The sequence below is a fragment of the Erithacus rubecula genome (assembly GCF_903797595.1).
Source record: "Erithacus rubecula genome assembly, chromosome: 8".
In the NCBI taxonomy this organism is placed as follows: Eukaryota; Metazoa; Chordata; class Aves; order Passeriformes; family Muscicapidae; genus Erithacus; species Erithacus rubecula.
Window position 1 is genome coordinate 28,318,395 of NC_136659.1, and position 13,981 is coordinate 28,332,375.

General features: G+C 38.4%; 1 protein-coding gene across 1 annotated transcript in view; it reads right to left on the minus strand.

The window, feature by feature from the left end:
- Window positions 1-13,981, minus strand: part of OSBPL11 (oxysterol binding protein like 11) — a 37,735-nt gene that overhangs the window by 9,325 nt on the left and 14,429 nt on the right. The window contains exons 3-8 of the mRNA XM_079310832.1: window positions 12,970-13,145; window positions 12,111-12,190; window positions 11,226-11,408; window positions 7,286-7,487; window positions 3,284-3,429; window positions 1,171-1,311 (exon numbers count right to left, since the gene is read on the minus strand). Coding sequence (XP_079166958.1) covers window positions 1,171-1,311; window positions 3,284-3,429; window positions 7,286-7,487; window positions 11,226-11,408; window positions 12,111-12,190; window positions 12,970-13,145 — 928 coding nt within the window. The remainder of the gene's footprint in view (window positions 1-1,170; window positions 1,312-3,283; window positions 3,430-7,285; window positions 7,488-11,225; window positions 11,409-12,110; window positions 12,191-12,969; window positions 13,146-13,981) is intronic.

Sequence of the window (13,981 nt, forward strand, 5' to 3'; positions counted from 1 at the left end):
CAACCTTAAGTATTAAGTGGCTTTTCAGTTCAGCATCCTGATACTGAATTAAGTACAATTCTAACAACTTCATTACCTGTTTTGAAGTCAGGTTTGTCCATTTCAGTGCTTTGCCTCTGCTGAAATAAACACAGCCTCTCCTCACACAGCCAAAAGTCACAATTGGGAGAAAGGCTCAACAATTTCTTTCAACTAAGAGAAAAAGATATCCTAAATCCAATCTTCAATGTAAGTGATAGAGTAACTTAATCAGTTCCTCATTAAGCAGCAGGGGTTTACATGTGACCCACAGACACCAGGGCCTGTTCACACCACCTTTACATTTCCCCCCTCAAGCTGTAAAACACAAGCTGCACAGTACAAGTGTTTCTAGGGGCTATGTAGCTAGTGCTCTAAAAACAAAGATTAAAAAAAAAAATATTAGTCCACTGTTCCAAAAGGGAATGTTTTCCTCACTGCATGCTATTGTAAAATCTATTTCTTGATGTCAAATACCTAGTGCTTATGGCAAGAAGACTTTACAGGAATGAATTGAACATAAGCTGGTAGCAGCCTGATTTTCCCAGATTTGCTGCCCAAGTTGTCTAATAGCACCTGAGTGTTAATTTTTCCAAGCTGCTTGCTTTTTGAGATCTGCACTCAAGTGTTAAATCCAATTTTCTCCAGTGTAACTTTGTTCTTATCTGCTTGTGAGCAAACACAGAAATGAGAATTGCAAAGAGGCTTAAACAGGTATCTAAAGATAGATAAGGTGGGACCAAAAGAAAACTTCTTTTCAGAAGCATCATGGACACAGGTGTAGGGTTATACACGTTGTGTGAAAAAGTATAATCAAGATAGGAAAGAGATCATGGAAAGAGAGCAGAAAGAAAAATATGAGAAGGCTGAAGCAAACAGCATAAAAAGACTAAGGTTCAAACTGGAAAGAAAACAGGCCATTACAGGAAAGGTAACAAAAACACAGTAGAAAACACAAAGGTAAAGTAATAGAAAAGATAGAGTCAGCACATTTCACCTAAACCTGTCTAAATCTGGGACACCAAATCTTGGGACCTCATGTTGCTACTGGCCACAATTTCATACTAAACTCAATACTGCTCAATACAGGAGTTGAGGTTTAAATGATACTTCACTTCTACTGCAGCCAGTCTTTACACTTCAGTTACTTACTCTTGTTAAGTCCATGCCAAGTTTCAGCTGGGACAAAAGATGTAAGATAACGCTGCGCTGCTCTTCCACTGCTCCTAGGTCATCTTCTTTATCATCACAGATATCCTCCAACTCCTCATCTGGATTTATTTCTTCAGGTTCCTGCAATAAGAGCCATAAACTTTGCTCAAAGTTGTAACTGGCCAGACAGTATTCAAAAAGTACTTCATATTGTATTTAACTGCCCATGTATGAAAAAAGGACTAAAAAAAGCCCTGCAGAGAGCTACACAATGGAATCTACTCCCAAGATAAACAACAGCTGAAGAATTTGAATGGCTATGAAGATAACTCGGTGCAGATTCCATCTGGAGGATTCAGGCTCAGATTTCTCACCCTCTCTCATATGGGTCATAGAAAAAAAGAAAAAAGCTTAAAAGAAATTCCTGTAAGTTTTGTGAGTTCACAGAGTGTAAAGCATCTAACAGATACACAGAAACAGCAAACCAAAAGCTAGCAGCAATTCCAACCACCTCAGTAACCCCCTCCACCTCCACACTACTTCAGCCTTCCCAGTGTTGGCATCACTGCTCCAAGGGCTGTATCAGACTGCAGTTCTGCTCATGAGTTCCATAACTACCATCATGTGAAGCTGTGCTTCACAACCATCATCATGTTGCTGTAAGAGCAAATATGCAACAGTGAAAGAAAAAAAGTAACTTGGAGTAGTGTGAATAAAATAACATGCATACACACACTGCAGGTGCTGGTGTCTGTGTAACTAAAGCAGACTAGAAATTTATCTGCACTGTTTTAACAACCACCACAGCCCAAGCAGAAAGTCAAACCCTTCAGGCAGGAGGCATGGTGGCATTCCTAGGGCTCTGAGCTGCATCCTCCTGGGGCAAACAGCTGGAGGGAGGCAGATGCAGAGGGGAGAGGCACTGAATGCCACGGGAAGGCAGCAATATCCTCTGCCTAAGCAAAGCCCTTTGCCTTGGAGCAGCTGCCCTGGCTCAAGGCAGATTTACAAACACTCAACCACCAAAAACAGGGGCCCAAGCCTTCACACAGAACTCAAATCCTGGTAAGTGCAGTATCACAGAGGTGACTCCTTTCCAAGGATTCTATGCTGTTCTGCTCTCAGAAAAAAGGGAGTTGAAAATACCTATGGGGAGTGATAACACCAGTCATACCTCAAATACATTAAGTACTCAAAGTGTGACCAGTCTAATTACTGAAAGGAAGGAATTAAGTGATTTAGTTGAAAGCTCCTAATTTTGTTTCATCTTTTCTTTTTTTAACTTAACAGTAACCACTCTGACCCATTTAAAAAATCTATAAACTACAGCAATTGAAAAAAAAACCTTTCCATTTCTATTTTGCTCTAAGACAGCCCAGTGCCATTGCAGAGACCTAGAACAGCACATTATCTTTTCACAGTTACACAGTCTCAGCCAAACAACTGTGTGAAACAAACTAGCATAAAGAGGATGTAATTATGATTTTCTAGCTTAGTTAGGGAAACATGTTCTTCATCATAATCCCTGCTGGTTTTTTACTTCAGTGTTTTGCAATTCAAATCCATTTTGTCAGTTATAATGATACAGACTGTAGCTGAAAATGATACAGACTGTAACTGTATTTCAAATGCATTAAGCCCTGTAGTCAAATGATGAGAGTTGTTCAGATTAAGACAAGCAGATGCAACAAGACCTAGGAAAAAAAAAAGGGAAATGTAATAGCTAGATACCAAGAATTTTGTCTTTTGTCTGCTTAGGCAGTTCTTCTTGGACCTATTTTGAGAGCACCACGAATTTCAGTTAAGCACTATTCCCTCACATTTTATCTAAAACAAGTAAATAATGAAGTGCAAAAAACCTATTTCAACACCTCACATTACCACCCCAATTGGCTCCCTCCACTTGACAGCAAGTTACATAAAGCAGCAAAAATTTGTTGAATAAACAAGGCAGAGAGTTTCATTTACTGCAACTGTCCTCACTCCTCCTACACAGCTAACCAAAAGTATGAGAATGACTGTCATCAAATCAGTTTCACATAATATGATTGAAACACTTACAGGTGTTCCTCTGAATAAATCCCCGCAGAAATGGGATGTCACATTACCTTACCCTTGTTAGCTGGCAGGGCTCTGCAATGGACTGCTCTTCTCTGACAGATGCTGGCTTGCTTATCTCTGCTGGGAAATTCTGAGCTGCTCCATTTTTGAAGTGGTTTGCCAGGGAGATCTTCGGTTCCAACCAACTGACTGTCGTTCCTGAAGCAAAGGAAAGTTTACGCTGAAGCTTGCTCATCCTCTGCAAGGTCAGTAAACAGCAGTTTCCAACAAAAGAACTATTTCTTATGGAATAAGCTGTAAGCAGCCAATTCCTCCTGCAGCCAATGCCTCCAGCAGCCACTAAACAAAGGTGGTGCAATGAGACACCACCTTCAGTGATCATTAGCACAAACACTGGGATTGGCGAGCTGTAATACATGCAACTTGGACTGGAGAAACTAGTTGGTGTCATGAAAGGTGTAATCAGACACTACAGGAGGAGCCCAGTAACATTGGAATGTTAAGCAGCCCTTATACTTCTCTTTAACTGGTACCAAAATTTAAAAAAAAAAAAAACAAAAACAGCTTTCCACTTATCAGCTTCTAAAACCCAGTCTGTTCTAGACTAAAAAGACCTAAAGCAGAAGTTTTATTGCACTGTTGTCTCTGGAGAGGGTGCTTGTCTTTTCTCAGCTGCAGAGAAGGCAGGCACACACTGTTGAATAAATAATAGCTGTGAAAAAAAAAAAAAAAAAAAGACAACCTAAAACAAACCTACAGGGTTTGGAAAGCTATTACCCACCTGATGATTCCAGCATCTCTAGTTACTCCCAGTTAATTTATCAGAACGGGTCGGGTTCCTCATTAATAATACAAATGTTCCATTCTTTTTCAAAGGGCAATAAATGTACAGGTGATTCCAATCAGTTTTTACTGAAGAATACAAAAACTGACAAATCATCTTGGCTGGGTTGCAAACACAGAAATTATTAGGAAACCTGAATTTCTACCACCAGATAGCAGCTCCCTGTGCTATACTAAGACACCTGTACTATGGTGTCTGTTGTCTCTTCCCATATGATACACAATACTTTATTTCCAGACCCCTGCTACCAACTGCAACTAGGTCACATCCTCAACCAAAACTGGCAGAGTAAGCTTAATTCAGATTAATAGCAGCATTTCCAACAGGAAAATACTGGGGCAGGAAAAAAGTCCAGCTTTGCTATTGAGACAACTTTTCCACAGCTAGGTAGCTTATTTTCCTCATCCATTACTGATTAATTCACTACATCATAAGAAACAAGAAGTCCTGACCACACTAAAAGCTACTTAAACAGAAGTTTCAAAGAAGAAAAAAAATAAGACACTCAGAAAGTTGCTCTCACACCATTTTGAAAAGGTTTTACTTGTCTTAAAAACCTCTCCATGACATCTGCTTTCTAAGCTGTAACTTCCAACAGATTAATCTCTAACTGCATATTCTAGGCTGCACTTAATCCACACTCACTGCCTCTGTATTAGCTTGAATTTACCCAACAGCCTCCCTTTAATATTTTCTATCAGCTACACCTAAAATAACCTTATTACATTTTCTGTTTAATTTTTGCTGTTAAGAGGATTTTTTTTTTAAAGATTCGAGCTACCAGCTGTGTTTTAATCTTTTTGAATGTACAAGATACCTCCTTAAGACTTCTCTTTCACTGGAAAACCATATACAAACTGCTTTCAGCTACTGTGCATAGGTACAAGCTATTCTGCTTATTTGTTTTATATTTATTTTATCCTCCTTCCCTAGAGTCTCCACCAATTCCTTTTTAACCAGCAGTCAGTACTCTCTGGTACAGTGCAGACCTCTTGAGTTTTCACTTCCTATATTTTTCTTCAAGAGTTGCAAATTATTGCACACACCATTGGTGACAGGAATTTAGGAAAAGTTAGTAAGTGGAACTTTCTAGTTCATCTTTAGGTTTATGAATCAGAATACACTTTTTGTTGGGGCAGTATTTTCAGTCTTCTGATTGTTAGATGACCAAAAAAAAAAAAAATCCCAATGAACAAAAAAAAAAAAAAAAAAAAAACCCCAACAAATAAAACCAATCTATACATATATTTTTCTGTAATCTAACAATCAAACTGGCACTCTTACATTATTTCTAATCCTTGATTTTTAAGCCTGGCTCCACCAGTTGAACCAGAAGTATCCCTCTTCAGTCAAGAGGAGAAATCTAAGCTCAATGGATTTTTTAAAAAGTGGTTTAAAGAAGTTCTTGGCAATCTTTGAAAGGAACAAATGTATTACAGTGTCTTGAGGCCACAGCAGGGGAGAGATGGAAGGCTGCAGGAAGACACATGCATTCTGTTAATGGTCTCTTTTTAACTCTGGCCCCAGTAATGCATCCTCCAATCTGCTGATCCTCTCTTCTCCATCCATCTCCCCAGGATATCACCGGAAATCTTCAGAATTTAGACATGTTCAAGCAGTATTTTTAGATTTGGCCATAACAGGCAGATACCAACTGAATAGCAGTCAGTGAATTAAATTCTTCCCTGCATGGTTTAAAAAATTAAAAATCTATACCTCTTGTCAAAAAAACCAAAAACCAAAACTACCTTCTTAAATTATTACAGTGATGCTCATTTGACAGTACTTAGTCCTCAGATAGAAGTCAAAAAACCTTTTTAGTAGTGCATATATAAAAATGCCAAAACAAAAATACTTCTGATATGCATATCCCACAGTTGGGCATCAACAGTCAAAAAATTCACAGACAATAGGTTCAGCACAACTTCAGAGTTCAGACAAATATCTCAAGAGTTGCCATCCAATTTTCTGAGTTTAAAACAAAATTTTGAACTGAAATACAGAAAAAAATTGAACTCAATCTATTCACATGTTCTCTTGTACAGCCTCTGGTGATTTTGGAATCACAAAAAAAATATATAGTTTTAATATTTTTATATAACTTTTTTTTCATCTTGGAAGCAAAATTAATTACTGCTTTGAAATAATATGCCTGACAAATCAGGCACCAGAAATATGAGAGGAATAAGGGGCAGATAAGGGGAGAGACAACTTAGGTATGTACTTTGTTACATACTTAATATATCTACTGAACTGCTGTGCAAGAGCATTTGAAAATCCTATAAACCTCACAAAAAGCCACAAAGTAAACACATCACAAAAGGCACAATAAGATGCAGAAGAATTTACAAACAACCACGACCATGTTCAGTTCCAAACACTGCTCATGAATCAGGTAGAACAATTCCACCAAGCTCTTGCTTGCATAGAAGTGATAATTGTGCAGACCTGGCAACATATTTGTCTGCTGCCTCTGAATGCAAACATTCCACACCCATAAGCAGTAGGGTGTGGGGGGGTTTGTTTGTTGGGGTGGTCAGTAGTTGATTAAAAGAGATTTTGTTTTTCTCAACCTTTAAACAATTTTCATTGACTTACAAGTCCATTCTGGCCTCAGAATAGAACACAACACTTGTCTTTAGACCGTGGTTTAGACCAAGGCAGTAACTCAAAACAAGAATATTGATATTTAAACAGTATTAGCAACAACCAGTGCAAATTCAGAGTTTTGTATTTCAATGCTTAACTAGAAATGGAAGCTACACACCTGTAAATATTTATAAAAGGTATTCAGTGTGCAAAAAAAAAATTTAAATAGCATGACATTTGGAAGAATTGTAGTGGACACTAGAATGTCCTAGAATCTGCAATCCCATAAAATTCACCCTCCACTCTTACAGTTATACCCCAAAGACAGCCTTCATGTTGGGCTGCCTTCTATAATTTATTCTGTTGTGAGATGCTGCACAACAATTACATTTATGCAGCTGCTGCCACAGACTTCCCAATAGAATAAATGATTTTAAAAAATACATATTCAACATGCACAGAGTTCCACCCAACACAAATAAGTTGAGGTTTGGAAAAATTCACAAGAAAGCAGAGAGTCAGCAGTTTCCTTTGCCCATATGTTAGTGGAATGAACATTTTTACAAGGAAGGGATTTGTATTTGTTACAGAGTTCTGCTCTCTGTGAGCACCTATACCCACCTGCTGGTAAGGATCCCTTTTGTTGAGAAGCATGTTGTAACTGGAGAATATGGAAACAGTCATTTAAGCAGTTCATGGTTGCCATGGAAGTTGCTTTGAGCATCAAAAGGTCTTGATCCAAGGATGTAAGGTGACCTGAGGCAGGAAGGCATTCTATGCTCCTGATCAAGTCTCTCTGCTGGCCCTCAGCCTGAGACATCATCTGTCAAACAAAACAGTCACTTATCAGCTGCTAGAAGTGTTGTGTGATACCTGTTCAGCTGTGCACACAGAGGATCCCAAAAGGTTTCAGGACAGTAATAAAACTACAAGGTAACAGATATATATATATATAAGATATATAACAGATATAAAATTAACTGTACTTGTTTCTCTTGACTATGAGAACTACTACTACAACAGAGTCATTAAAAACATGATGAATCTGCTCACAAAAATACATGGTACTTTATTAACAAGTGAAAGGAAATCGAATGACATTAAAAAACAGGCAAAGAGGAATTTGAAGAAGATACTTGCTTCAGGGAGTACCAAACACTTTCATGCCTAGTCAACAGGGATGGGGTGAGGGGAGAATTGCAGGATTACAAATATATGAAAAATATAAAAGCTAAAATCCTAAGGCATCACCCACATGCACTCTGTGTGAGAAGTAATTAAGCTCTGTGCTCAGCACAGCCTGGAATAGGATTTATTGTCTGACTATCAGGATTTTTTCCCTCCCTGCAATCAGAGGTGCAGAACTTTAACAGAGAAGATCTGTATACCTCATTTTGGCTCAAACTATAAAGGATCTCCATTTATTGTCTGCACTAACACCACACTGATTATCACTATCTCAGCATTTACTCTGCAGGGAAGGAAGAAAAGCCAGCAGGGTTTTCACTTTCATTCTGTGTACAAATTGCAGCAGTCCTGTCCTGTTGTCTTTGTCCCTCTTGCTCTCCCCCAAGCTCTTTTCCTCCTTCACAGAGAGCTCCACACCCCTAGATCACAGAATCTACAACAGCACATCTGCCCACATGAGGTACAGGGGCAAAGCACATCAGCCATCAAGCAGATCTTTCCTCTTTATACTCACAGAAACAAAATATTACCTGATTTTGAAACACAGGGATGAAAGCAAACTCCTGCACATGCTAGTCCCCTTGCTGGGGAGGAACAACAAACAGCATCCATGTAACTGGAAAGCACTACTCTGCAATCATTATGTGTTCTGCTAGTGAAGGCAAATGTAAGGACAGATTGATTTAGCAGAGCAGCAGCACAATTTCTATGGAAAACCTTTAAAGAAAAATGCATTTAACTGCTGTTAAGGTAGCTTTTTCACTTCAATTATTTAATTCCTAATCCTAGCAGTATCTGACTGATTCTTTTTGTCAGTACTACTACCTGCAATCCCTTCCAGGAGCTGCTTTTAAGATTTTATGCAATGCTTAAGGAACATGTATTCATCTAAGTTCCTAGTATGTGATCTTTGGAACTTTTAAGGACTTAGCTCAGTAGCATGTGAAGGGGTGAATGTACAGAGCACTGGCTCTTTAAAAGGGGTATTAATTGTGCAGAGTCAGCCTTAGCATATACCAAGAGCAACAGGGCAGAAAGCTACTAAAACATTTAGTTATAGATAGCCTTGCCTATGCAAACATAACAGCTGTTATCATAACGTGTCTCATTTTTCTCCAGTCACAAACATCATAAAAGCCTTTGTGTGCAGTTTTTTCCCAACTTTGAAAGTGTGTTAGCTTAAAAAGAAACCCCCACAGAAACACCACAGACAATTAGTTGACAAATCACCACAATCCTTCTGGTGACCTTTACTGTTAGTAACTCACCACGTGGTAGGCCCCAAGCACTTCATTCCAGGATCAGGCCAGACAATAGGACGAGCCATGCTATGCTTAGCTATGAAGTTCAAATAGGCACATTTCCCTTTCAAAGGGCCCTTTTGGAACTGCCCTAAGGTTTTTCCCAATTATACACACAGCTTTGGGGGAAAAAAAATAGTGCCAAGAGAAGAAAAGCAGAGTGACTAAAAATCAAAAATCTTGGAAAAATACACAGGTTGTCATTCTCACTTTGTGAACACAGACACCTGCATTTAGTGCAAGTTAGCTGAAAGATCTTAAACCTCCTGCTTTGCACAACAACCACGTCAGCATCATGACACATATTCAGCCAAGAACAAAGGACAGTGAAAGGGAAAGGAACTGACAAGGACACACAGGTAGAGTGCAACTCATAGGAAAATCAAAGAAGATCACAATGTAGCAGATTCTTTGAAAGAAGTTACTCTTCCCACAGCTTTTCAAAATTCATTTCTGAAGGTGTTTAAACTGCACCATGCATGCTCAGGGGTAACAGGGACATACCTGCCCTTCAGTATTTCAGTTATATCTACAAAAAAGTAAGCATGATATCCAACAGCATTTTAGCTTTAAAAAGGCAAACAAACAAACATTCAGAAGAGCCAGCACTACTAAGGATTCTTCATCTGTATAAGCCTAAAGTTTTTAAGCTGATAAACAATCATGTTGTGCCACCAAACTCAGCAGCAATCAAAAAAGCATTAATAGTTTCCTGTACTCTTTTTGTGCCAAGAAAAGTCATTGCACTTTATCCCAATTACAGGATGCAAGCCACTGCTTCAGTGCTCCAGCTCACACATACTCCTCTCTCCTCCCTGAAATTTTGAATGCCATAATACTGTTTGAAAATTCAAAAAGTGAAAAAGGCATTTCTGAAACATTTTTGTTTTCCTGAGTACCTGGCAGCACTTCACAGGTCTCTGCATTAGCACTACAGGAGACTTTACTGCTCTAAGAGGACAAAAACAGGATGGCAGCAATTACCCTTTTGCAAGACATCTGCAAGAACAGTCTGCTGTGGAGAGAGATTCACAGACTCCAAGGTTTAAAGAGGCAGTCACCTTGTGCAAGCTACTGAATAATTACACCTTAGTACCTGATATAAATCAGGGCACAATGACAGCATGCCACGCTAGTGAAAGTATCTGCAACACCCATTTACTGGAGAACTTACCACAGTGCTCACCCACATATTTTAAGGTTAATGAGGCTTACAATATACAGCACTCTTCTGTTCCAGTTTGTCTAAGTTCAATTCCTGTATTTTTAGCTATTCATATTTCCTGTATTTTTATTTGCTTAATTTAAAAAGCCCTCCATTAGAAACTTATTTTTGCCAAGAAATGTATCACACCACACTAACTGCAATTAACATTAAAATAATTATTACCACAAGTATACCCCTAAGTAACACAAGTTTGCAATGCAGTATCTTTAGATAGGCAAGATCCACCCCGGATTTATTCACAAGTTAAAATCAACCAGTAGTCAGTCTGTTCTATTAGTCAAGATGGAAAGGCAATTATTTCTGGATTTTTCTCCCAAAATACACTATACCTGAACATACAGTGAAAAAAGGTAGGGGTTTGAATTTTCTCTGTACAGTCACATCCATCCCTAGACTATTTGCCTAAATGAATCAGCATACCAGAAAATGGTATTAGCAATCATGACCAACTTCTCCTTAGTCATCAGAGACACAAGCACAGCTTAGTCAGTTCTTCTATAGCTTGACATGGGAAGAAAAGTGCTCAATAGTATCATAACATGTGATGTTATATCCCTTAAGGATATTCTCTTGTCACTTGTAGGGCTACAACTTGCAAGGATGAGAACATGGTTCTGCCTTCAGCATCAGAATACTACTGCAGAGTACAAAAGTCACAGAACATACACCATGTAACTTCTACAGTTAGCCAGGGCTAATTACTTATCCTCACACAGCTGTGCAGTAATAGCTTAGAACATGCTACTGACAATACATCCAACTAAGAAGAGCAGGTTTCTCCACAAAATTACAAATAACACCACAGCTCTCTCAAAAAACTGTAAGGGAATTTAAACATACCAACCTCTCTAACATCTACAAGGTGATCTGGCTGCATAATGGGAACTCTTTTTCCCGTTGGCAATCTGTGATGTCCAACATTGAAGAAGGAAACTGCATTTTGACTGGGTCTTCTCTGCACACCAGGAGAGTTGGCGCTTCCTTGGGATGCGAGAGAGAAGCTGCGAGATTTCAGAGGAGGGTTGTTCTAGTGAATAAATAAGCATATTGAGAAACATTTACAATTAATCCTAATAAACAGCAAATGTTCTAATGTGAAAGCTACAGCAGAATAGTTTAATTTTTAATAGAGCAAGAAAAGATGGCAAAGGCCTAATAATGCATTAGTAGCAACTGCTAAATATTTTCCACTCTCTGCTTCTATAGTCTAATTAAGAACAATCTGTGAAATGAGACTGATCATAAGTATCACTTCTCTGACTTGAAGATCAGTGATCTGCAGCAGCATCAGAAATTAGCTCCTAACAGATCCTGCAGGTATAGAGCTAATATTTAAAAGAATGGAATTTCATTTAGAGCTATTAATTCAACTTACCTCTTACAACAAAGCCAATTACAAGATGCTGATTATAATTTGTTATTCAGTATCAGAACAGGTGTTATAGCAATCAGGAGGCTCTATAAAATACACTATATGCATGCCCACAACATGGTTAGCAAATGGAAACAACAGTGCTCAAATACAGTTTTCTCAAACATGGGAATTCACCCTAAATTTATCTGTGGGCTGCTGAGTGGTTTTTATAAATAAAAGCAAGGGGTTTAAAAAGGGGGGGGGGGAAAAAAAAGTAATGTTCCCAAAATGGAAGGACTTCAGTAACACTCAAGTTGTATTTGCAGCTGCTTCTACCACCAGCCTGATTTTTGCCCATGAGAGCATCAGCCATACCTTTCCAATGGCCTCTGTGTGATGCTGTGTGCATATCTGTAGCCTGCTAACCCAGTGCTGCCGCTCTTTAGCATCAGTAGCTAATAAAAGCAAACCAAAAGGATTCTGTTAAATCAAAACATTTCAAAGTATGGACAAAAACGACTGCTTAATTCTTAAAAATCACAAAATTACCAGTGCAAAGTAATTTATTTTTAATCTAAAACTCATTTGCCTGTAATAACTATAATGTTAAGCCAAGTTCAACAAAAATATACTTCTTTCTTTATGCTATTCTTTGGTGCTAAGAAATTAATTTTAAAACATCAATAAACCATAATTGCCCTCAAAACATTTTCCTGAAATAAAAGTATGGTACACAAAATTAGAAAACTACAGCAAGTCTTCAAGGGAAGAAATACTCAAAGTTATTAGCCTAGATTTCTGCTGCCTACAAAATCAGAGAATGGGCTTTTATAACCACCATAAGGTGGCTAACAAACCAAATGCTAGGAATAGTTAAATTCTCTGTGAGCATCACCATGGTTTTGCTACTCACAATGACTGAGAAAACCTTGAATCAGTACAGTTTAAGGACACTATACATGAAGAGTAAACCCCATTCCACACACATGAAGTCTTCTGAACATCATCAAACCCAAATGTGATGGAACTATCCATAAATACAGACCATTTCTAGCTGGACAATGGGATGGAAGTTTTGTACATAATTTTCATGGCAATTTCCCAGCACTTTCAGCACTTTGCCAGCCAGGTTCTCTTGCTTTGGCCCTGCAGCCAAGCCCAGCCAAGCAGCCCCAGCTGAGAGGGAGATTGTCCTCTAGTGGAAGGATCTCCTGCTCAAGAATCCAGCTCCTACCTCTTAGTTTATACTGCTCCCCACTGGCAGCATTGACTGTGAAGGTGTGAGAGTCTTCATCACTGGGTGAAATGACAGCTCCAGCCAGCTGCAAGGTACCTCTGGGCTTCAGGTGTCTAGACTGCTCATTCACAAAGTACTCCAGCAGGCCAGCATCATTGTTTAACACAAAATACCTGCAAGGATAACAAAGCAAATACACTAAATAAAACCAGCTCCTTTTCCTTTCCTTTTTTAATTTTTTTATTTTTTTGTGCAGGTGGTAATACTGAGAGAAGTCAATACTGTCATTACAAGTTTACACAGATGGCATTAGGATGAAAATACTTTTATCAGAAAAACCCTAAACATATGAATTATGTCCCAAGATGGCACAAAAATTGATTGCTTGGCATTTTTTTTCCTCAGAGCACAGGGATTGCACAACAGAATGACGTGCACAAATTGTAAGATTGACCATAGCAAGATTTTGGGAATCAAAAATGATATCCTGGATCATTAGGGCTTAATAAATCCTTAAACTACTTACATTAAAACAGCTGCAGATAAAAAGGAGTTGAGATGCAAAACCATGAAACTGAAGCAACTCCAGATTTTATTTTTTTTTTAATGGAAGTGGACATTATGTTACAACTTTCATTTGAGTTTAATGCTGAATGTATTGACATGAGTCACTCCATGCCAGGGGCAGCACAGGTGGCACAGTGTGGTACACTAAGGACTCATCTCGCCAACATTAATTTGGTTGTACAGTGCTGCTCTAGAAACAGAACTAAACAAGAAACCTGACCAGAGAATTTAATCTGACACAGACAATCAAGTTATTCCAGGGCAGATGACATCCTGGGGAAAGGGAGAAACCTGCATGAGTTTGAATTTACAGTAATTTACACTAAAGAAGTCTTTTATTTTTTTAAGTGATAGCATTATTTTGTATAAAAGTGAAGACTCAGCAGAAAACACAAAGAAAATATTTTTTATACAAAAGGAGAAAAAACCTAATGCTTTTTGC